Source organism: Drosophila kikkawai, chromosome X (genome assembly GCF_030179895.1).
Source record: "Drosophila kikkawai strain 14028-0561.14 chromosome X, DkikHiC1v2, whole genome shotgun sequence".
Taxonomy (NCBI): Eukaryota; Metazoa; Arthropoda; class Insecta; order Diptera; family Drosophilidae; genus Drosophila; species Drosophila kikkawai.
In genome coordinates, this window is record NC_091733.1 from 13,788,572 (window position 1) to 13,809,483 (window position 20,912).

General features: G+C 52.1%; 8 protein-coding genes across 11 annotated transcripts; 4 read left to right on the forward strand and 4 right to left on the reverse strand.

Annotated features, from left to right (window-relative positions):
- Nucleotides 1-272: 272 nt before the first annotated feature.
- On the reverse strand, nucleotides 273-2,855 carry Vps26 (vacuolar protein sorting 26). The gene is made up of 2 exons (XM_017173784.3): nucleotides 2,379-2,855; nucleotides 273-2,237 (listed from the first exon to the last, which is right to left on the reverse strand). Exons 1-2 carry the CDS (start codon nucleotides 2,520-2,522, stop codon nucleotides 939-941), a joined length of 1,443 nt encoding a protein of 480 aa, XP_017029273.1. The 5' UTR covers nucleotides 2,523-2,855; the 3' UTR covers nucleotides 273-938.
- Nucleotides 2,856-2,926: 71 nt separating this feature from the next.
- Nucleotides 2,927-5,953, forward strand: LOC108079389 (uncharacterized). The gene is made up of 4 exons (XM_017173713.3): nucleotides 2,927-3,258; nucleotides 3,318-3,462; nucleotides 3,521-4,527; nucleotides 5,750-5,953. The coding sequence occupies exons 1-4, from the start codon at nucleotides 3,082-3,084 to the stop codon at nucleotides 5,951-5,953; spliced, it is 1,533 nt and encodes a 510-aa protein (XP_017029202.1). The 5' UTR covers nucleotides 2,927-3,081.
- A 95-nt stretch (nucleotides 5,954-6,048) lies between these two features.
- Gip (hydroxypyruvate isomerase-like protein Gip) lies at nucleotides 6,049-7,072 on the reverse strand. The gene has a single exon (XM_017173715.3). It carries the CDS (start codon nucleotides 6,946-6,948, stop codon nucleotides 6,145-6,147), a length of 804 nt encoding a protein of 267 aa, XP_017029204.1. The 5' UTR covers nucleotides 6,949-7,072; the 3' UTR covers nucleotides 6,049-6,144.
- Nucleotides 7,073-7,088: 16 nt separating this feature from the next.
- On the forward strand, nucleotides 7,089-7,691 carry ksh (transmembrane protein 167A-like protein ksh). Its single transcript, XM_017173717.2, has 3 exons — nucleotides 7,089-7,225; nucleotides 7,289-7,398; nucleotides 7,475-7,691. Exons 1-3 carry the CDS (start codon nucleotides 7,223-7,225, stop codon nucleotides 7,578-7,580), a joined length of 219 nt encoding a protein of 72 aa, XP_017029206.1. The 5' UTR covers nucleotides 7,089-7,222; the 3' UTR covers nucleotides 7,581-7,691.
- An 82-nt stretch (nucleotides 7,692-7,773) lies between these two features.
- On the forward strand, nucleotides 7,774-9,026 carry LOC108079390 (arginine/serine-rich coiled-coil protein 2). Its single transcript, XM_017173714.3, has 2 exons — nucleotides 7,774-7,906; nucleotides 7,975-9,026. Exons 1-2 carry the CDS (start codon nucleotides 7,781-7,783, stop codon nucleotides 8,746-8,748), a joined length of 900 nt encoding a protein of 299 aa, XP_017029203.1. The 5' UTR covers nucleotides 7,774-7,780; the 3' UTR covers nucleotides 8,749-9,026.
- On the reverse strand, nucleotides 8,761-9,635 carry ND-18 (NADH:ubiquinone oxidoreductase subunit 18). The gene is made up of 3 exons (XM_017173716.3): nucleotides 9,503-9,635; nucleotides 9,116-9,445; nucleotides 8,761-9,057 (listed from the first exon to the last, which is right to left on the reverse strand). Exons 1-3 carry the CDS (start codon nucleotides 9,550-9,552, stop codon nucleotides 8,877-8,879), a joined length of 561 nt encoding a protein of 186 aa, XP_017029205.1. The 5' UTR covers nucleotides 9,553-9,635; the 3' UTR covers nucleotides 8,761-8,876.
- Nucleotides 9,636-9,692: 57 nt separating this feature from the next.
- Nucleotides 9,693-16,309, forward strand: pcm (5'-3' exoribonuclease pacman). 4 transcript variants are annotated; one of them, XM_017173712.3, is made up of 12 exons: nucleotides 9,693-10,228; nucleotides 10,327-11,421; nucleotides 11,481-11,795; nucleotides 11,857-12,321; nucleotides 12,384-12,652; nucleotides 12,722-13,041; nucleotides 13,112-14,005; nucleotides 14,300-14,895; nucleotides 15,007-15,594; nucleotides 15,650-15,730; nucleotides 15,797-15,865; nucleotides 15,924-16,309. In XM_017173712.3, exons 1-12 carry the CDS (start codon nucleotides 10,154-10,156, stop codon nucleotides 16,008-16,010), a joined length of 4,854 nt encoding a protein of 1,617 aa, XP_017029201.1. In that variant the 5' UTR covers nucleotides 9,693-10,153; the 3' UTR covers nucleotides 16,011-16,309. The 4 variants fall into 4 exon arrangements, 2 of the variants coding, with proteins under 2 accessions (XP_017029201.1, XP_017029200.1); XM_017173711.3 differs by having other exon boundaries at nucleotides 9,794-10,228; nucleotides 15,921-16,309; XR_011445684.1 differs by lacking the exons at nucleotides 15,007-15,594; nucleotides 15,650-15,730; nucleotides 15,797-15,865; nucleotides 15,924-16,309 and having other exon boundaries at nucleotides 9,794-10,228; nucleotides 13,112-14,116; nucleotides 14,300-14,439.
- A 765-nt stretch (nucleotides 16,310-17,074) lies between these two features.
- On the reverse strand, nucleotides 17,075-20,869 carry LOC108079398 (probable ATP-dependent RNA helicase DHX34). The gene is made up of 5 exons (XM_017173723.3): nucleotides 19,742-20,869; nucleotides 19,121-19,689; nucleotides 18,123-19,057; nucleotides 17,836-18,068; nucleotides 17,075-17,776 (listed from the first exon to the last, which is right to left on the reverse strand). The coding sequence occupies exons 1-5, from the start codon at nucleotides 20,847-20,849 to the stop codon at nucleotides 17,181-17,183; spliced, it is 3,441 nt and encodes a 1,146-aa protein (XP_017029212.1). The 5' UTR covers nucleotides 20,850-20,869; the 3' UTR covers nucleotides 17,075-17,180.
- Nucleotides 20,870-20,912: the final 43 nt, after the last annotated feature.

Genomic DNA, 20,912 nt, shown 5'->3' on the forward strand with positions numbered 1-20,912 from the left:
GGAGAGAATGAGAGAGACAGCTTGAGATTGTCTAGGAATGACATCTGAGTGAAAAGTAAGAAAAGGTGAAAGGGCCACAGGAAAAGTGGCGTGATGACAGATTCGATTTGACTGCGCAGGCGAACAGAACTCGCTGGCTCGACTACGGTTAAATTAAATAACGGATATCTCCGACATATATGAACTGTGTTATGTACATATGCAAGGCATGTAACATTGTAATTCGTGGCTCTTTGCATCCATCCAACCATCCAGAACCTTCCCAGCATCGATTTGTTAGTAATTTTTAGACTAAAACTTTATTATTTAAGGGTTGTATGTCTTGTTCTTGTTTTTTGGGGTTTATTTTTTCAAGTGTGTAAGTTTTGCTTTTTTTTTTTTAGTTGTATTTGCTGTTATCCGTTTTAGTTTAATGCACATTTTGATTTCAGGGTTTTGTTTTTCTTCTCACTTTTAGTAAGTAATTTCAACATTTTTCATTGAGTTGAAAAATCAAATTTTCCAAAAAACGGGTAAAGTCGGGGAATGATGGTCAGGTCATCGGGGAGTTGACTGGCTTCGGACTGGATGAACTGCTCTCGCTTCTCATTTATCAATAATACCAAAAATGTATCTCCCAGAGATTCTGGATCTCCAGAGATTTGGATATACAATAGCTCTCTCTCATTTGTCCTAGGTTTCGATTTCGTTATTTCGTTACTATCATTTGCGTTTTTTTGTGGTTTTGTTTGTTTGTGTTTAGTTTTTTTGCTTTTGGTAAATGATGCGCATAACCTCAATAAAACATTTTTTAACAATTTTAAATTAACTTTAAAAAAATAGATATATGCATATTTTGTTGCCGCTGCTGATGCTGCTGCTCCTGCTCCTGCTGCTGTATACGAATATTGTATGCGTAATAGTTCCTTCTGCTCTGGCTACTGCCCCAGCTCCCCCACTCAATCGGCGGCCAGCGGCGTGGCGCTCACCTTTTTCGTAGTGGCAGCTCCAGCAGCATCCTCTTCCTCCTCCTCCTCCACCAGCTCGTTCTGCGGCACCTGCTCCACCGAGTGTGGTGATCCTGGCAGCAGCGGCGGCGGCGAACTGGAAAGCATGGCCACTGGCGAGACACTTGTGGTGGCCGCTGCAGCACCATCGCCCATGCCCCGCTCGGGGGTCGGTTCTGGGGCAGATGACGCGGCGGTAACGGCTGAGGCTGTCGCAGGCGTTGGCTCCTCGTTACGCTCACTGGGCGTCAGCGGCGGCGAGTCCAGCTGCTGCTGGCTAAACTCCTGATTCGGGCTCTCTCTGGTGAACAGGCCCATCTTGGACTCGGATCCGGAACCGGCCGGGGCAGGTGCTCCGCCCGCCTCGCCACTGCTGGAGCTGATCAGGGAGTGGGCCACCGTGGGGGCTGCCGGACCGCTGACCAGATGCGGCGGCGCATGCAGCGGCACATGCTGGTGCTGTTGATGATGCTGTTGCTGCTGCTGGGCGCTGTGGTAACGTGGAATATCCGCCTTGCGCCACAGCGTAATCTCCTGCTGCTTGAAGTAGCGCCGATCCTCGGTGTCCATTAGCACCAGATTGAGGAAATACTTGACCGAGAATTTCTTGTTAATGTCCCGCATGGTGGGCGTGAGATTGTAGCCGGCTAGGAACACACGAATGGGTATGCTCTCACCCTTAACCGGCGCCCCGTCCATGATCTCGTACTTGGCTATGGTCTCGTTCTCATTGAACATGGTGGGCCCGGTGCCGGTGCTCTCCCGCTTGATGATGGCTATCTCCATGTGCTTGATCTTGATGCGCACAAGCAGGAAGTAGATTTTGCCAATGATCGTGTCCCGCAGATGATACTTGCTCTTGTTGTACTCAAACTCGATGTGCAGGCAATCCTCGATGCCCACCTCCATCTTGATGGGGTTGTTCATCTCCGGGTAGCTGCACAGCGTATGCACCGCAATGTCCACCTCCTTGGTAATGTCGCTGATCCGACGGACGATGGTGGCGCGCAGGAAGTACCTTAGTCGCACATTGGAGCCCGCATAGACCTCAAACTGTTTCTCCACATTGGGAAAGTCGAACGGATAGCTGTTGTTCTGGATGAGATCACCGGGCCGGGCCAGGGCCTTGGCCAAACACTTGAACTCGTGATGGTTGCCGCGGTCATAGAACAGCTCGATCTGGCCAATGAACTCGATCTTGATGCCCTGGTGCTCCAGCTTGTTGCCCGGCTTCTTCAGGGTCACGTTCACCTAGATAAAAGCCGGAGGAAAGAGGGGAAACAAAGGGAGAGACATGAGAATGGGGGAAACGGAAACGGATGCGGACGCTGGGTATGATAAGGGTAAGGAGATTTCCCCTTCGTTGAGAGAATGGACAACTCTTAAACGCACCTTGCCGGACACCGTTTCGCCGTCGTAGAAGAGCAGCATCTTCTCCACCTTGCCATCCTCGCCCTTGACCTCCGCTGTCTTGTGCTCGGCTCCATCAAAGACTATCTCAATGTCCGCTGACTGGCCAAAGCCCAGGAAATTCATAATTGATAATCTCGAATCGGCTTCTTCTTCCTCTTCTGCTTCTGCTGCTGCTGGCTCTCGCTCGGGCTGCCCCGCCTCTCCACTCCTGGAATGTCGTCGCTGTGGCTCGTCGGTGGCTGTGGCGGCGGCGATTTGGCCGTCCTGTCCCAATCCTGCTTGGTGTCCGTTCGCTTTCCTAACCGCTTACGGTCCGCTCGAGGAAATTGATGGGCGTTTTTCTGCGGCGTTTTGCTCCTCTCGCTGCGCGCTACTGCTTGCGTGTGTGTTGCGCCTGTGTGTGTGTGTTAAATGGAAAAAAATTGCAATTTTTCACACAGTCACACAGTTGCCACCTGGTCGAGAGTGGCCGGTGTTGCCACACCGTAAGCGTATTGTGGAAAATACTGATAAATACCGCTTTGACTGGCGGTCACACTGGAAAGGCTTCAAAACAAAATAAGAAATACTGCAATTTTCCAAATTAAACAAAATTGCGAAATTCCACATCACAATGTGAAATTCAAGAGTCAAGAGCATTTGTGAAACATCATTGGTCTTCAGTTTAATTAGGATCTTTAACATGTCCACATTCGGAGCTGACGTTGACCAGGTTTGGCCACCTGTGGCCGGGGATTCCCAACCCCTGACGGATTTCGGACGCAAGCTTTTGCAGGATTGCCGGCAGGTGAAGAAGCCAGTTTCGGGTCCAGAGGAGGCGTCTAAGTTAATGGAAAACTCCAGGACTTTTCCCCTCGAGGTGGGTAATCCTTGCCAGCCCACAAATCACCTTTAATTTACGCTTATTCCTTGCCCAAGTTCGGCGTAGAGAGTGTCCGGGTGAAGAGGCAGAGCACCAACAGGCTGGCCAGCATCAATGAGCAAATCGCCTCCGTCTATCCGGTGATACATGAGCGTACTCTGGGCCTCTACCTGCAGTATTTGGAGCACAAGTGCCGCTGGGGTGAGTCTCCTGCTGTTGCTCCTCCTCTTTAGCCAGCTAAGACTTACTCTGCACACAGGCAACTCCTTGGAGAAGCCCATCTACCAGCCCCTGTCCCTCTGCTGCTTTGTGCAGCGTCTCCTGGAGAAGCGCTGCGCCAGCTTCTTTGCCCGCAACGACAAGTACCTCTTGCTAAGCGGCGAGAAGGGAGCCAGCGGCTTTGAGAGCATTGGCACACTGGAGGAGCATCCACCGCTGGTCCTGGCCAACGTCCTCAGCTACGATGATGTCAAGCTGTCCGCCCTGCTGTCCGTCAGCTCGCACACCGAGTTCATCAACGAGGGCGAGCGTGCCAACTGCGGGCGCGTGGCCAGAGGCTCACAGACTTTAGAGCCAAGCGGCGTCATTGTGGGCATGATTGGAGCCCGCCTGTCGCGTCGCAATCTTATGGAATTCCAGGATATTGTAATAGCGCGCACCCAAAACACCCGAGAAAAGGGCTACGGCCTGGCGCTGGATGCTCCGGCAAACACGAAAGCCGAGGACTACCGCCGGCTTTGGCGTGGCTTCTATGCCACCCGGGATCTGCTCCATGGCCAGGCCTCTATTGATAACCAGCGTTTCGGTCGCTCGGGCAACAAGGCGGATGTCTTTGACAATCTGGTGATGAAGCGGCGCTATGCCATCAGCTTTGACCTGCTGCTGCTGGAGGCTCAGGCGAGGGCCAAGTTGCTCAACAAGTTGGCCTATGTCCATGTGGTGGGTTTCGGCCTGGGCGTGTGGAAGGTGGCACCCCAGCAGGAGCGCATCTTCCTGGAGACTTTCGAGCAGCGCATGCGCACGCTGGGCAGCAGGCTCAGCCATGTGGGCATTGTGCATTTCTCCTGGTTCTCCATCAACGATTGCGGCGATCTGCGCAATGGAAACTTGGTGAAGATCAAGGGGCATCCGGAGAAGGGAATACGTGTGTTGATATCAAAGAGGAATCCGGCCACGAAACTGGCTAGTCCAGAGATGGAAAACATGCTGCTGGTGGTGTCCTATGCCTGGGATGGCAATGCCTTGCCCGGCAATGAGTTTTGGATGGTAAGTAGCGGGGCGGGGGAGGATGACCTACCTGTGGGTTATTTATGGGTTTATCTGTGTCAATACTTTAAAAACATAATTATCAAGCTTCGGCTTGACCGCAGGGACTACCCAAAACATTGTGGTTTTGACTTCATATATATGATTACAAAACAAGAAAGGAAGCTAACTTCGGCACGCCGAAGTTTTTATACCCTTGCAGATTGGTTTCGATGTTTATATTATAGATTTAAATGCTGAAAACACTCACAAAACAGAGTTTCATTACATTTTACCTATACTTATTATGTTTACAGTTTGACAGTTACAGTTTTACATTCCCAGCTTTACATATTTTATACATTTGCCGATCGCTTCTATGGCAGCTATATGATATAGTTGTCCGATTTTTATAAAATTTATACCAAAATTCTAGAATAATAAAAAAAGCTTATAACTTAAAGTAGATGAAAATACGTTGAAAAACAACGAAGTTATAATTTTTTTTCGATTAATTTCCCGATCGTTCCTATGGCAGCTATAAGATATAGTCGTCCGATTTTCATAAAATTTTTACCAAAATTCTTAAATAATATAGAGTGGCCATATCTAAAAAAATGGTGCAAAAATGTTGAAAAACAGCAAAGTTATAATTTTTTTTCTAAAAATATATCGAACATTTGTATGGCAGCTATATGATATAGTCGTCCGATCCGGCCCGTTCCGACATATATAGCAGTGAGAGCATATAGAAGACTATATGCAAAGTTTCATTCAGATAGCTTTAAAACTGAGGGACTAGTTTGCGTAGAAACAGACAGACGGACAGATGGACAGACGGACAGACGGACAGACGGACAGACGGACAGACGGACATGGCTAGATCGACTCGGCTGTTGATGCTGATCAAGAATATATATACTTTATAGGGTCGGAAAGGTCTCCTTCACTGCGTTGCAAACTTCTGACTGAAATTATAATACCCTGCAAGGGTATAAAAAATAGAAGATATGAGACCGCTAAATGGAAAACTTCCACTGCTGATACTGTCCAGCTCAGGCCTCTAGGAAACATACAAACATCTAATTCCTCATAAAAAACCTAAACTTAAATCTTTTTTGATTTCAATTTCAAGAAGAGCTGCCTTAAAACAGTTACCGCAGACTCATCTCCCTTCTTCTTATGTTAATTAACCATTTTTATAGCTAATCTAAATATTTATCTTGTTATTTTTGCTTTGCAGAAAATGCTCAAGTCCACGGGCGACTCCTCCACGGCCTGCCATACCCTGGTGGCCGAGCTGCACAATCCCTACATCAACACGAAGTTTTGCAATGGCCACAACCTGCACATAGCCTCGCCAGAACACGGCATAATCCATGTCGCCGAATATGCCAAGCGGGTGCTTCAGAGCGAGAGTGACAGCCAGGGATCCCAGGCAATCTAATCTTATCTAATCGGGAATGAGTCTCCCAACCGCCGTGTCTGTGTAGGTCAACTCCATGACCTTTTCACGGCGGCTAAACATGACAAGTTATCCGATTGTAAATTCAACCTTTGTTGTTTTATGTTTTGTAAAATGTGTAAATACAACTCTTTTTTTTTTTTTTTTAAATATATAAAATGCATTAATCCCGATCACAGTGCATAGCCCAGCCTGGCCACCCAGCTTAGACCCTCGGTGGTCGTCGTCTTGGGCTTGTACTCGCAACCCACCCAGTCCTGGTAGCCAAACTCCTGGAGGGCCTTGAACACATAGCCGTAGTCCAGCTCCCCGGCCACGTCCGGTTCGTGGCGGTGTGGAACCTGGGCAATCTGGAAGTGGCCAATCAGGCCCTTGTACTCCTCCAGCGTCTTGGACACGTTGCCATGCAGGTGCTGCAGGTGATAGATGTCGGCCAGTAGCTTCAGGTTGTCGGCACCCACAGCACCAAGAACGCCAGCTGCCTTGGCATACGAGTTCATGAAGTAACCGGGCACGGCGTACTTGTTAATTGGCTCTATCACGCCGATCATCTCGCTGGCTTTGAGGCTATCGGCGGCGATCTTTAGATTGGCTGTATACGTAGCCGTGTAGTCGCTCTCCCGACCGCCGGGGGGCAGGAGGCCGGCGGTTAAATGAATCTTGCCGCAGTTAACCTGCTTGGCGAAACCGATAGTGCTCTCCAGCTGCTGGCGGAACAGGGTCTCGGCGCCGGGCACACTGGTGGAGCCGAAGCGCAACTGGTCGCTGGTCTTGTCGAAGGCCAGGTTAATCAGGCTGACCACAATGCCCGTCTCCCGCACGGCATCCACCACGGCGCTTGTCTCGCCCTCCGGATAGGGTATCTCCACGGCCCGGAAGCCGTTTTGGTGGGCCAGCCGTATGCGCTCGGCGATCGTCGCCGCCCGCTCGGTGAACAGAAAGTTGAGGTTCGCTGCGAACTTGAGTGCTGTGGCCATCTTGTCTGGGATCTCCTCCTGCGTTCGCTGCCTAAACGTAACTGCGCGGCGACTGCGATTAGCCTCGTTCTATATAACCGGCGACTTTTTAAAGATAGCTTCAATGTCAACTGGCTTTTCGGGGGACCAGTGTTGCCAGATGGAAATTTGGCTTTCTCCCTAAAAAATCTCAAAAGCTTAAACCACATATGTTTAGTCCGAAAAGTCTGGCAACGCAGCCGGCCCAGTAGCACGTCACTTGTTTTCCTTTCGTTGTTCGATTCTCGGCAAAGTCATGGTCTGAATCCTTTCCGAGTGCCAGGAGCGTACCAGGTCTAACCGCTTGTCTTTTCATTTACAGAGTGCGCTGTTCAACTTCCAGAGCCTGCTGTCGGTCATCCTCCTGCTGATCTGCACATGCGCCTACCTCCGCTCGCTGTTCCCCAGCATCATTGATCGCAACAAGACCGGGTAGGTGATGCCGGGATGCCCCCGAGCAGCGAATTACAGGCCCATTAATGCTCCCACTTGTACTTTCTTCGTGCAGCTTACTGGGCTCGTTTTGGAAGCTGGCGAGGATTGGCGAACGCAAGTCACCGTGGGTGGGAGCCGCCTGTGTGATAATGGCCTTTACCGTTCTTTTCTGGACCTGAATGGCCCTCGGCTGTGCACCAGGTGTAGATCTCCCCCGATTCCAATTCCAAATCCCGCGAAATGTAAAGGATTCTAAATATACGCTGCGTTTTCCAGCACTGGCCATGGTATTTGCGTCTTCGGCAACACTGTTTCTTGTTTCGTTTTGGTTTTTTTTCGCAGTTCAATTTTGTTTTGCTGACCTTTCGGTGGCAAATCAATGTCTGGAACTGAGGACACGTTGGCTGAGCACCGGCAGCAGTTGCGCCTCTTCGTGGCCAGCAGCCGGAACCGCCTGCATGCCCTCCTGCAACAGTTGCAATGGAGCGAAGCCGGTGTAAAAGCGGCAAGTCTCAGTGAGAAAGATAGAGACTGGCGAAAAGGCTATAACTAGTCTTGCTTGCCTTTTCACAGGACCACCGTTCCACCGAAAAGACGCCGCCTAAATCGACCGAGGAACTGCCACCCTCCTGCTGTAACAATCCCGCGTTTAGCGTCCAACTGGATAGAGTGGCTCTGCAGCAAATTCTGGGAACGGACGCCAACAAGGCTGGTGCCGGCCAGCGCCTGCAGCTCTATGAGTATGTGCTGCAACGGACTGCAAAGTATCCGGGATTCGAGGAGGACAACGCCGCCTTCGCTGAGCTGGTGGGCGTGACGAAGCGAGATCAGCAGAAGCGTCGCCGTCATCGCAAAAGCAAGCCCACGCTCAACGAGGAACTGCGCCAGCTGGTCGATCTGCAGATGGAGGCGCTCCAGAGACAGCAAGTGCAGGCTGCTGTCAGTGAGCTCCCTAGCATTCGGAAGAGAGGACACAGTCGCAGTCGCTGCCGAAGTGGAAGCCGAAGTCAAGAAAGGCAAAGGCACAGGCGAACAGAGAAGCGCGAGCGGGAGGAGGAGAAGGAGCGGGAGAGGGAACGGCAACACGAGCGAGAGCGGCATAGGCAGCTCCATAGAAAGCGCCGTTCTCGATCCAGCTCTCGCTCCTCTCACCGCAGGAAGCGCCACTCTCGATCCCGCTCTCGCTCCTCGCATCGCAGAAAACACCGATATCGAACCCGATCCCGTTCCTCTCACCGCAGGAAGCACCGCTCTCGATCCCGCTCTCGCTCCTCACATCGCAGAAAGCACCGATCTCGATCCCGCTCCTCGCACCATAAGCCGTATCAATCCAAAAATCCTTATTAAGTCAAGGGTCGCTCTAGATCGAATTCCTCCGTTTCCGGTCGGTATATTCTATGTTTTTGGTTATGAACAAAGAGAAGGAAAAAAAAAATAGCGTTTGTCTATGTGAATCCTGGCCAGCATCTGGCCATTTACTTGGTGGAGACGCGCGTGCGCTTGTTCCATGCAAAGTTGACGCCGTAGTTCTTGACGCGCTCCTTTTTGGGCTTATCCGCGCCATCGACGTACCAGCGCCAGCCGTTGCGCTCACAGAAGGTGATGGCCTCCTCCTGGCTGCCGAATTGGACGTTCATGTTGGACAGTGGGTCGCCGCTGCAATACCGAATCGATAAATGATTAGGTTGAGGCAGAGAGCTCTCTCTTTACTTACGTGGAGGCCCAGCCCATGAGGGGATTCTCCCAACGGTCGCGGTTGTCGAACTCAATCTGCCAGGTGTTAATGTTGTCCGTGCCACTCTGCATGGCGTTCTTGGGAGGGATGTGAATGCGTACGCGCCGCTCCTTCAGATGCTCGTCGGGCACACCGGAGATGGGGCCGAGATTGACAGCCGTGGGAACGGTGATCTTGCCACTGAGCTTGTTACGCTGCTCCAGCTCCTCGGGCAGGGCCAGCGCCAGCTTGGGGTCCAGTGGTCCGGTGGTGTCCGCCGACGACGAGGATGCCCAGCGGGCGGCCACGGCGAGCTTGTTGGCCTGATACCTGCGAACAGAAGCGGGGAATTGGAGCGAACGGTTCGTGTGGGGTCCAGTCACTTACAGCTGCAGGTGGGCGCTGCTCCTGCACATCACTTGGCGGATGAGCGACATTTCGCTGGCGGATAATTCACAATACGAATTACGTAAAATTTGGAACACAAAAGCGTTCGCAGTTTTTGTTGTTGTGAAAACAGCTGTTTCAGCCGAAACAGTGTGGTCAGGTGCTTTGTTTTGATTTGACACCGAAAAATACTTGACTCAACTAAATTTTTGTTATACTCAAATCAAAACAAATAAATCATGAAATGAATAAGTAAATATTAACTTTTGAGATTCCAAAACCTTCGATTAGATGTCCTTAAAAACTTTTGCTGCCGCAGAAGTCGGCCAGTGTTGGTCAGTCGGCCTATAAAAGTGGGCTACACATTTGGACTTTCCAGATTTTGTAGCATACTTTTGAGTGGATCTTGAGATCAAACAGATGCAAAGATCGCAAAAGGCATTTCTAAGAAATCGCAATATTGTGGTATTTTTTTTTCGGTATAATTCTCGCGAACGACCGGCTGGTTGGTATATCTGAACGGACGCGTAACGTGCACACACTCCCCCGACGTCTATACAAATTGAAATTTTCGGTGATCAAGGACGAATTGTGTGTAAATAGGAGAAAGCTGAGAGCCAGAGCCAGGTGCCAGTTACCAATCCAGCGACAATGGGTGTTCCAAAGTTTTTCCGCTACATCAGCGAGCGTTATCCGTGCCTCAGTGAGTTGGCGCGCGAGCACAGCGTGAGTTTACAATGAAAAATAATGAACGATCGCCAAGTGGTTATCACCTTTTCCATTTTCATTTCGATTTCGGTTTCCCCCTCCGTTATGTTCGACAGATTCCCGAGTTCGACAACCTGTACTTGGACATGAATGGCATTGTGCACAATTGCTCGCATCCGGACGACAACAACATCCACTTCCACCTGGAGGAGGCGCAGATATTCCAAGAGATCTTCAACTACGTGGACAAGCTCTTCTATCTGATCAAGCCGCAGCGACTCTTCTTTCTGGCCGTTGACGGTGTGGCGCCCCGTGCCAAGATGAACCAGCAGCGCAGCCGTCGCTTCCGATCGGCTCGCGAGGCCGAGCAGCTGGAGGAGAAGGCGGCACAGCGCGGCGAGCGGCGAGAGCATGAGCGCTTCGACAGCAACTGCATCACGCCGGGCACAGAGTTCATGGAACGCCTGCAGGCGGGTCTGCGTGCCTTCCTCAAGACCAAAATCTCCACGGATCCGCTGTGGCAGCGGTGCAGCGTGATCCTTAGCGGCCAGGAGACTCCCGGCGAGGGTGAGCACAAGATTATGGACTATATTCGCTACATGAAGGCCCAGCCGGGCTTTGATCCAAATACGCGTCACTGCCTATACGGCCTGGACGCGGATTTGATCATCCTCGGCCTCTGCACCCACGAACTGCACTTTGTGGTGCTGCGCGAGGAGGTGAAGTTCGGTAAGAACGTCAAGAGGGCCTCCGTGGAGGAGACGCGCTTCTTCCTGCTCCATTTGGGGCTGCTGCGCGAGTACCTGGAGCTGGAGTTCGATGCTTTGAGTACACCAGAGCAGAAGCTGGACGTGGCCCAGTTGATTGACGACTGGGTACTGATGGGTTTTATGGTTGGCAACGACTTTATACCCCACCTGCCCTGCCTGCACATCTCGTCGAATGCCCTGCCGCTGCTCTATCGCACCTACATACGGATCTACCCTGAGCTGGGTGGCAACATCAATGAACATGGCAAGCTTAATTTGCGCCGCCTGCAAATCTTTCTCACGGCCCTCACCGAGGTGGAGCTGGATCAGTTCAAGGAGCATGCCGACGACCTCAAGTACATGAATGCCAAAACGGAGGCCTTTGATGTGGACGCCAACGAGATCAGGGCCAATGAGAATTTGGACTCGGATCTGGCTGCTCTCATCGATGACAGCTGTAGGGTAAGTCCGGGTCTCGGCAGAGGATTCTTTGTCCCAGATTTACAGTTCACCCTTTGCAGCTTTATGACGACGACGACAGCGAGGAGGACTGGAGCGACGAGGCCACGGCCCTGCTGCACGAATTCCAGAACTACAAGCGCAACTACTATCGCAACAAGTTCAAGAGCGAGACGCAGGGCCAGCAGCTGATTAAGGATCTGGGCCACCACTATGTGAATGCCCTGCAGTGGGTGCTAGACTACTACTATCGCGGGGTGCAGTCCTGGGACTGGTACTATCCCTACCACTATGCACCCTTCATCAGCGACCTCAAGAATATCGAGCAAGTCAGCATTGACTTTCAGCTGGGCACGCCCTTCCTGCCCTTCCAGCAGGTAAGAGAGGAGGTCTATATGACCGGATTTCCCATCAATTTACTCTTCCTTTATATTCCAGCTTCTGGCTGTCCTGCCGGCGGCCAGTTGCAAGCTCCTGCCATCCGCCTATCATGACCTCATGCTGCAGTCGAAAAGCCCACTGGCCGAGTTCTATCCCACGGACTTTGACACTGATCTCAATGGCAAGAAGCACGACTGGGAGGCGGTGGTGCTCATCCCCTTCATCGACGAGCGGCGCCTGCTCAGCGCCATGCTACCCTGCGAAGTGAATCTAACGGCGGCGGAGCGGGAGCGTAACCAACATGGACCCATGTACCAGTATGATTATACCACGGAGTCGCAGGGTCCCATGTCTGCCAGGCCGCCGCTCAAATCGCTGCCGCAGCTGTTCTGCACAGAATCGGCTCGATGGTCGCGCGAAATTATGCTCAATCTGAGGCACAGCGTGTGCGTGGAGCTGCCGAATGCGGCGCGGCATGTGTTCTTTCCTGGCTTCCCCACCATGCAGCACCTGCCGTTCGATGTGAGTGGTGGTGATGGCGTTTTCTGCCAGGGAACCAATTTATTGTCCCTTCATTTCCCCAGTTTGAGCTGCGCAACGATCGCGTCAAGGTGTTTGAGCAGGCGAGCCGCAACCAGAACATGGTACTTAAGCCGCGCCAGCGTCAGCTGGAGGACACACTGGAGGCAGTGGCCAGTCAATATCTGGGTCAGGTGGTGCACATTGGCTGGCCGCATCTCATCAAGGCCAAAGTGGTGCGCGTGGCCACGCGAGAGCAGCGCGTGGACGAGGAGGGAATCGCTCAGAATGATGGCCGTCGGTTTGATTCCGAATGCAAGTCGTTGCAGGAACAGTTGAGTGTTCTTCTTCAGCTTCAACAATCACTCATTTTCTAATTTCTTGTTCCTCCTCTTCCCTGTAGCTTCACCACCCGGATGGGCATCAAGTTCCACAACTACCAGGTGCTCGTCTACGTGCGCACCTATGCTGGGAGCTCCTTGGACTTCGGACCCAAGGGTACTTTGTTTATGCAGGACTCGTGGAGCAGCTCGGTCACCGGTTATCCGGCCCAGGGTGTTGTGGCCGAGCTGACCGTAAGCGAGGGTCTGCGCCAAAAGTTCCACAATGTGGAGGAGCTGTTCCCCGTGGGCAGTCCAGTATTTTTCATTGGTAATCCCTACTATGGCAGCGAGGGAACCGTGCTGGATCCCTCGCTAGCCTACAGCTGCGGTCGCATTAAAGGTAAGTTTCATATATATATATATATATATATATATATATATAGATGGTATATATTTTCAATCCTTTACAGTCAACATACGTGTGCGACCGGAACCAGAGCTGAGGGCCGCGCGCCAGATGCAGGAGGAGCGGGATCGCGACTACACCAACTCCTATGAAGTGGCCCAACAGCTAAATATCAACAATCGGGCATTGGGACGACTCACCGGCACCGTTTGGGTGGTTCTCGGGCCGCGGCGTGAGAAAATGGAAAATGTGGCCAAGCACAATGTGGGCTTGCAGCTAAAGTTTCCGCGGCAGAACGAGGAGCGAGCCGGCTACTGCTGCCGTGTGGGCAATACGTGGCTGTACTCCAGCACGGCCATCGAGCTGATGCGGGAGTATTGCCAAACCTTTCCCGAGCTAGTTGCCTTTTTTGGACACAACAATGACCGCGGGGAGTTTGTCTACGAACAGGATATATTCCCTAATGCCGTGGGCCAGCACCTGGTGGAGAACGTGGCCAATTGGGTGCGCCAGCAGCCGCATGCCAAGGTCGAGCGCATTGCTTGCGGTTCGAAAACCGTTTGCCGCGAGACTGTGGAGCTGCTCCTGACCGCCGTCGATGAGCTACGCTCCCTGCCCGTCAAGGATGTCACGTTGCAGGTGAAGCCGCATCTGTTGATAAAGCCCAATGTCACCCTGCCGGATGTCTATCGGTCGCGCCGCCCAGTCCGGCTCTTTGATCGCGTCATCATCGTCCGCACCATCTACATGGTGCCGGTGGGCATCAAGGGCACCGTAATTGGGATACATCCTGTGACGGATCCAAATCCAGTGCGACTGGAGTGCGTCCATGCTGTGGACACCTTCTGCGAGGTGCTCTTCGACAAGGCGGTGCCCAATTGCAACGATATCCATGGCATAGCCGAGGATCGGGTCTACAAGGTGCCCGAGAGTGCACTCGTCGTCATCTACAAGAATGGTATATGTCTTTTATAGCCTTTCGAAGGTGTCATCAATTGGGAATGTATAAAGCAGGCATTGGGAGCAACAACTGGCGGGTTGATTTAAGGGTGGGGGTAAGGTATTTAAGGTAAAGAAATCCCAAGAAATCCCAAATCTGTTTTGGGAACACTGCCGAGTAACTTGTGTTTAGGGAAATTACTGAAGAAAATTCCTGTTTATTAATAGTTTATCGAATAACTTGGCAACACTTTCAGATAAAATCTATAAAAATGCTTCTTTCTTACTTAATTTTTTTTTCGCTTTCATTTAGAACAAGGCCCAAAGCAGGACAAGCAATCGTCCCAAGTTTGCTCCCATCCAGCCAGAAATCATGTGGACAAATTCCGAGTGGATAAGCAAAGGAAACAAGAGCAGCAGCAGCCGCAGGCCAGCAGCAGCTGCAGTCGCTACACAACGGCGGCTGGCAACGACTGGAATACCGTCACCATGAAGACGGAGATAGCCGATGAGTTCTTTAAGCCACGAGCTTATGATAATGTGGAGACCAAGACGCCAAAGATGGAGAAACCGGAGAAGCTGGAGAAACAGGAGAAGCCGGCCAACTGGCGTAACAACAACAACGCTCAAGCAGCCACCAAGCCGGGACAGACAAATCCACCTTCAACCAAGGAAAACTGGAGGAAATCAAACTCAAAGCAAGCCACCCAGCGTCATCAGGGCGGCACTCCCAGAAGCGCTAAAAGCCATGAGCCGGCAGCAGCAGCTGCTGGCTCGAATCCGCAGGCACAGACACTGGCTCTGATGTCACTGCTGGGCCTCAAGAAAGATGAAGATGTCCAGCAGCCGCAGGCGCAGGCAGCGTCGTCACCACAATTGCTAAAGGCTCCCGTTCCAGGACAGATGCCGGTAAGTACTCCTACCCCAGATGTGTGAACTTTTAACTTTTTTAAACCTCAAAAGTGCCTTGAGGCACTTATTACATTATTCACATTTTCAATATATATGCAATAATTGCAGAATCTGCCCAAGCCACCACTTTTTTGGCAACAAGAGGCCCAGCAGCAACAGCAGCAGCAACTGCAGCAGCAGCAGCAGCAGCAGCAGCAGCAGCGAAAACAGCAGCAGCAAGAACAACAGGCACAGTCCCACCATCAGCAGCAGTACGATCGCCCGATCCAGACACAGCAGTTCTTCCGTAGCAACCAGCAGCCAGTGGAGGCTCATCAGCAACAGCAGCCGCCCCCATTCCCTGTCCACCAGATGGGGCTCCATCCGATGCAGCCACCGCATATGATGGGATTTGGACGTAATAGGATACTTCCTTCATCACAATACAACAATTTGCCCCAGCGTAACCGCCGGCAAATGGACACGTTCCTCCTGAACAAGGAGGATCATCATCAGCAGCAGCAGCTGCCCCTACCATTCCCGTATCAGCCACAGCAGTATCAAGCACAGCCGCCGCCCAGTTTCCAGCACCTGCCGGAGACCAACAACCAACAGCAATCGAAGCCGCGATACTCATCCATCCAAGACTTTGTGCCCATACAGGCGTATCGGCCCAAGCGGAGCAGCCAGGTCCAGGATAAGCAGGAGACCGAAGGGGTAAGCTTGTCAAGCATTGTGTCTTAAGGTACTTACATCCATCTATCCTTCGCAGCGATCAGAGGCCACTAGCAGTGGTCAGTCGGTGGAGCCAAACGAGGAGACCATTGGCCTCATGCGTACGCTGAACATAAAGGTGATAATTAAATATAATATATAAGGAAAAATATAAATTTAATATTATAATAATATCACTTTCCAGCCGGATACCAATGCCGGTCCATCCACAAGCAAGGAGGCAGCGGTGGCAGCTACTGGGACTACCGAACGGGTATGTATGGTGTTGAAATGCCTCTTTTTCGTTGCTCATACTTGACCTTTCCCAGCAGACCGGCAGCAAGCAGCAGCAGCAGCCCCGAAAGCAGCGCCTGCCTCGAATTGGGGCCAAATTTGATCAGGATTATATTATTCACTAGGACCAGCGCTTAACTCACTTTAATTATTTCCCTCCTCCCTAGTCAGCAAACTGAGATTGCTTAGACCATAAAATACGAATTCCAACGGCAGTCCTCACTGCGTAAACATTTTTTGTTTTTTTTTCATTTAGGTAAAAAAAAAGAACACGGATTCTTTTTCCTTTTGACAAGGCCCAGGTTAGATGAAAATCCCTCGGTGAGACTGAACACATCCTTTAATTTTCTTTGTAATTATCACTTCATCCAATAAATTGCGTTGCATTCAGGAAGGCACAGATATGTACACCTTCCACACTTTACATGCTATTTAGAGTTTATTTAGGGCATGGATATTTTCTTATTTGTATTTATAATCCTTGAGAAATGATAAGGAGTGCAACGGAAATCGCGATGCTATTTTTTTTTAGCGATTAATTTCATTTGAAACTAAACTAGGTCCTTTTTTTCCATTTGTCTCGTTGGTAGTTTCCTCGGAATTACGAATTTAGAGCCAAAATCAAGTCGGAACTTGAAACTATTCCGATATATAGTATCTTTGTAAGCACCTTCATCAGTAGGTCTCTGTCATCTACAATTCATCAACATTTCATTCAAGCTGTCATTAATGTTGATGAATTGTTGTATTGTTGTATTGTTGTATGCTGTTGAAACGTTGATGAATGGCACTGCAGGGTAGATGCTTCAGCGCGAAAAAGAGCAAGAAAAAATATCTCTTGGGACTTTTAACTACATACATGTGTATGTACATATATGTATAGTTTGGTTCCACTTTAAGATCATATTTATACCAAAAGGACTGTATATGTATATTATCGTCGCGTTTCCTTTCTAATAACCGACTTAATAGTCTGAATATAACTTACACGGGACTGTGTTTCGGTTCGTTTTCCTCCTTCGAGTTCCTTCAACACATCTATGAAGTAGAGATCGCTGTTAGGCAAGTACTTATACTAAAAACAAAACATATTTCAAAATAATTTTCAAAGAAAAAAAATACAAATTGTAAATAAAAATATTGTACAAATAAATAAACATTTGGCTTGAGTGTAAACAAAAAAAATTGAATTGTTTTAATTAGATTAGATAATTTATAATTAATTATTTAAAAAATATATCTTCTTTTTGGGTGAAATATAGTTATTCTTATTTGTTATGGTTATTATTTATTTATTAACTGGCTTTTGTGCACTGTCTACGGTGGCGCAGGATGTCAATCTGTGAGAGCTGACGCAGCCGAGTCTTGCAGGTTTCACAGAAATAACCGCCAGTGGAGGCAGAAGAGGAGGAGGAGGAGGTGGTGGTTGGTGGTGGCCGCTTATCTGTCTTCCCACTTGGACTAGCCTTCGCCCTACTCGGTCGGCACTGCTGTTGCTGTTGATGCACCAGCTGCTCCAGCACATCGAACTCCTCCAGCTGGAAGTTGCAGCGCGTACACTGCCACGGCTCTGACCGCAACGTTGTGTCCATGGCCAGTGTCCACTGTTGCTCAACCAGGCAGCCATATACCACATGCTCGGAGACATTGAGGCCCCCCTTCTCCTCGTTGGCGGTCATGGCATAGTCCGGAGCAAAGGGGTTCGCTGGGAGTTCCATAAGTCGCGTCGCGGCGGAAGCCGCCTGATGGGAGTAGAGACGCTTGAGATCAGCGGGCAGCAGGCGACGGATGGCGTATGCAACGTCCAGGGCCATGAAATCGAGCAGATCATGCCAGAGCGTGCTGCTTGGACTGGTCAGGCTTGAAGGTGCCTCCCGCTTGTCGCTAAGCTCTAAGAATTAATGGGATTTGCGGTTTAAAAACGATGGAGGCTTCCTAGGATCTACCTACCATCCAGCTTGGCGTACAGCTGACTGCTCCAACGACGACGCAGCTCGATGGCGCGACTGAGAAGCTGCATGCCGGTGCCGGGCATGGGAAAATCCAGGCCCAGCCAGCCGTCGCAGACGATCTGTGTGACCCCGGCATTGGTGTCAATGGCAAAGCTGAAGAGCAGGAGCGTCTGGGCCGCTGGCAGGCGGATGCAGTTCATTAAATACGGCTTGGCGGTCTCCAGCAGTGACCTGGCAGTAAACAATTAAGGAGAGATCGGGGATCGCTTGCCGGGGGATACTTACTGGTAGCAGAGGAGCTGGTGCCGGGCGCTAAGCGGATGCTTGGGCGTGTAAAAGTCCGGCTTGGCCAGGAGGTCGCTGTCAGCCAGCTTGAGCAGCTCGTAATGCTTGGCAAAGTGGGAGTTGGGATGCTGCGAGAGGAAGGGCTTGAGGCGCGTGTGGAAGAACTGCTGGCCGCCGCCCTTACAGTAGTTGAACTCATCGCCAATGGCCAGCTGAGGATAGAAGCCACTCACCAGCAGCAGTTTCAGCAGCACCACGTCCCGGCTGCGGTCGAGGCGCGCCGATCGCTCCAGCAAGGCCAGCTGCCGGGCGTCATGACGCAGCCGAAAGTCCACATCACGCATATCCTCGCCCAGCGGCTCCTCATTGTGCTCTTCCTCCTCCTCCGCCTCCTGGCCATGTTGATGCTTCAGCAACTTGCGCTGGCGAGGCTGCTCGAAGCGCTGGCGACGCTTGAGAGCCTTCAACTGACGCAGTTCGCCATGACGCGTGGCCCGCTCGGCGCTGGTCAACTGAGAGCCACTGCTGCCACTGGCCACGGCCATGCCGCAGCTCTCGAGGATTCGCTGGAACTGCTGGCGCAGCTTGGTCACCTCGTAGAAACGTTGCTCCTCGATGCCCAAACGATGGCACCATTTGCGCGTGCCCTCGCGTCGCATCTTCAGCTCCAGCCACTCGCGGTAGGCCCGCACGAGGGTGAAGAGGTCACCCTGGTCGGACTCCAGCGGCTGGCGTTCCCGCTCGCAACGCTGGTCCGTGTGGGCACGGTTCGTCAGGGGATTCTGGACGCTCAGCATGGCGGCCAGGGTTAGGAGCTGCTCCACCTCCGGGAATACGCAGCCCATGAGCAGCATTTTGCCAATGGACAGCTCCACGGGGAGATTGGCCAGCGAACTGCCCAACGGGGTGATCTTCTCGTCCACACTAAGGGCGCACTGCATCAGGCGGAAGAAGATGGTTGTAGGGGAGAGGTAAACCTATAGAATAACCCTACTTACATGCTGCTTGAGTCCCAAAATTGTCTGCTCGATGCGCTCCATTTCCGGGGCCTCGATGAAGGGAAAGGCCCGAACATCGGGCAGACCCATGGACACCATTTGCAGCAGCATTGTGTCGAGGGGAACGCGATAGATTTCCGGCGCCGGATACGCCTCGAAGGCATCAAACTGCGCTTGGGTGTAGAGGCGGAAGCAAACACCTGGTCCCGTACGACCGGCTCGACCCTTGCGCTGCTCCGCCGATGATTTGGACACCCAGAACTCCTTTAGGCGCTGGCCCTTGCAGGCGGCATCGTAGCTCATCTCCTTCACCTTCCCCGAATCGACAACAAAACGCACACCGTCCACGGTCAGTGATGTCTCCGCGATGTTGGTGGACACGATGCACTTGCGGCCACCTTCGGGGGCATAGTCGAAGACCTTGTCCTGCTCGGCGAGGGCCAGACCGCTGTGCAGCGGCAGCACCAGCCAGTGCTCCTGCTGCCTGGCATACTCGCGGATGGCCTCCACCACAGAGTCGATTTCGTTGACACCGCTCACGAAGATCAGCACATCGCCGCGCTCGCTGGCTGAGGAAGAGAGGGTTGAAGATGGAGAGAAACGGAACAGAGGCGTACTCACTGGGATACTGCTGGTCTATGAGGCTAAGCACCTGGACAAAGGGGGCCGGATCTATGCGATTGGAGCCCTGCGAGCGCTTGGAGGCCGCAGCCGCCTGGCCAGCCTTCAGCTCCAACGCAGGCGGCGGCATATAACGCAGCTTAATGGGATATAGCCGGCCCGGCACCTGCACCAGCCGTGCTCCCTCCTCGCGGAAATAGCTGTGGAAGAGCTCCACATTGATGGTGGCAGACATTAGGATCAGCTTCAGCTGCGGTCGTGCCCGCAGCAGGCACTTGGTAACGCCAAGCAGAAAGTCGCCAAAGAGGTTGCGCTCATGGATCTCGTCCAGAATCAGGGCATCATACTGATCGAGATTTGAGGCCATCGCCAGCTGGCGCAGCAGCAGGCCCTCGGTGATGAACAATATATTGGTGCGCTGCGTCCGGCTGCGCTCGAAGCGGATCTGGAAGCCCACCTGGCTGCCATAATCGTCCAGCAGCTCGTGGGCCACGCGTTTTGACAGCGACACGCAGGCCAGACGCCGGGGCTGGGTGCAGGCTATGCTCCGGTAACCGAAATCGTACAGGAACTGCGGCACCTGCGTCGACTTGCCGCAGCCCGTGTCGCCGGCCACAATGACCACGCGGGATTCGTCCAGCGCTTGGCGCAAATCGCTGCGGAATCGGGCTATGGGAAGATTGCGTTGCGCCTGTCGCAGCTTCCGGATGCGCTGGAACTTCTCCTTCTGCCGGAAGTCCAGGTAGACGAGCAGCAGGTGCCGGAACTGCTCCTGCATTTCGCCGCGAGCGTCCTGCAGGAAGGCCTCGCCATTCAGGCGCAACGCCAGGTGCTTGCTGCGATGATACGGCTGTGCCTCAGACAGCTCCGGCTCCGTGAGTAGTGGCGGCAAAGCTGGCTGGCCCGTGGACCGCATCATGGCCTCGTACTTGCCGACAAACTTCCAGAAATCGGCCTCGTTCTCCACCAGACTTCTCGCCTGCTGGCGGCCGCGGGCCAGCAGCTGCCCAGAGAGCTCCGCCTTGTGATCCAGGAAGCTAAAGTTGACCAGGTTGAGCGGCGCCTGGGCCACACCACCTCCCGAGGAACCTCCTCCTTTCCTGGACATTGTTGAACTGTTTGGCACAAACAAACTGTTATCGATAGCAGTCAGCTGTGGGCGTTATCGAAA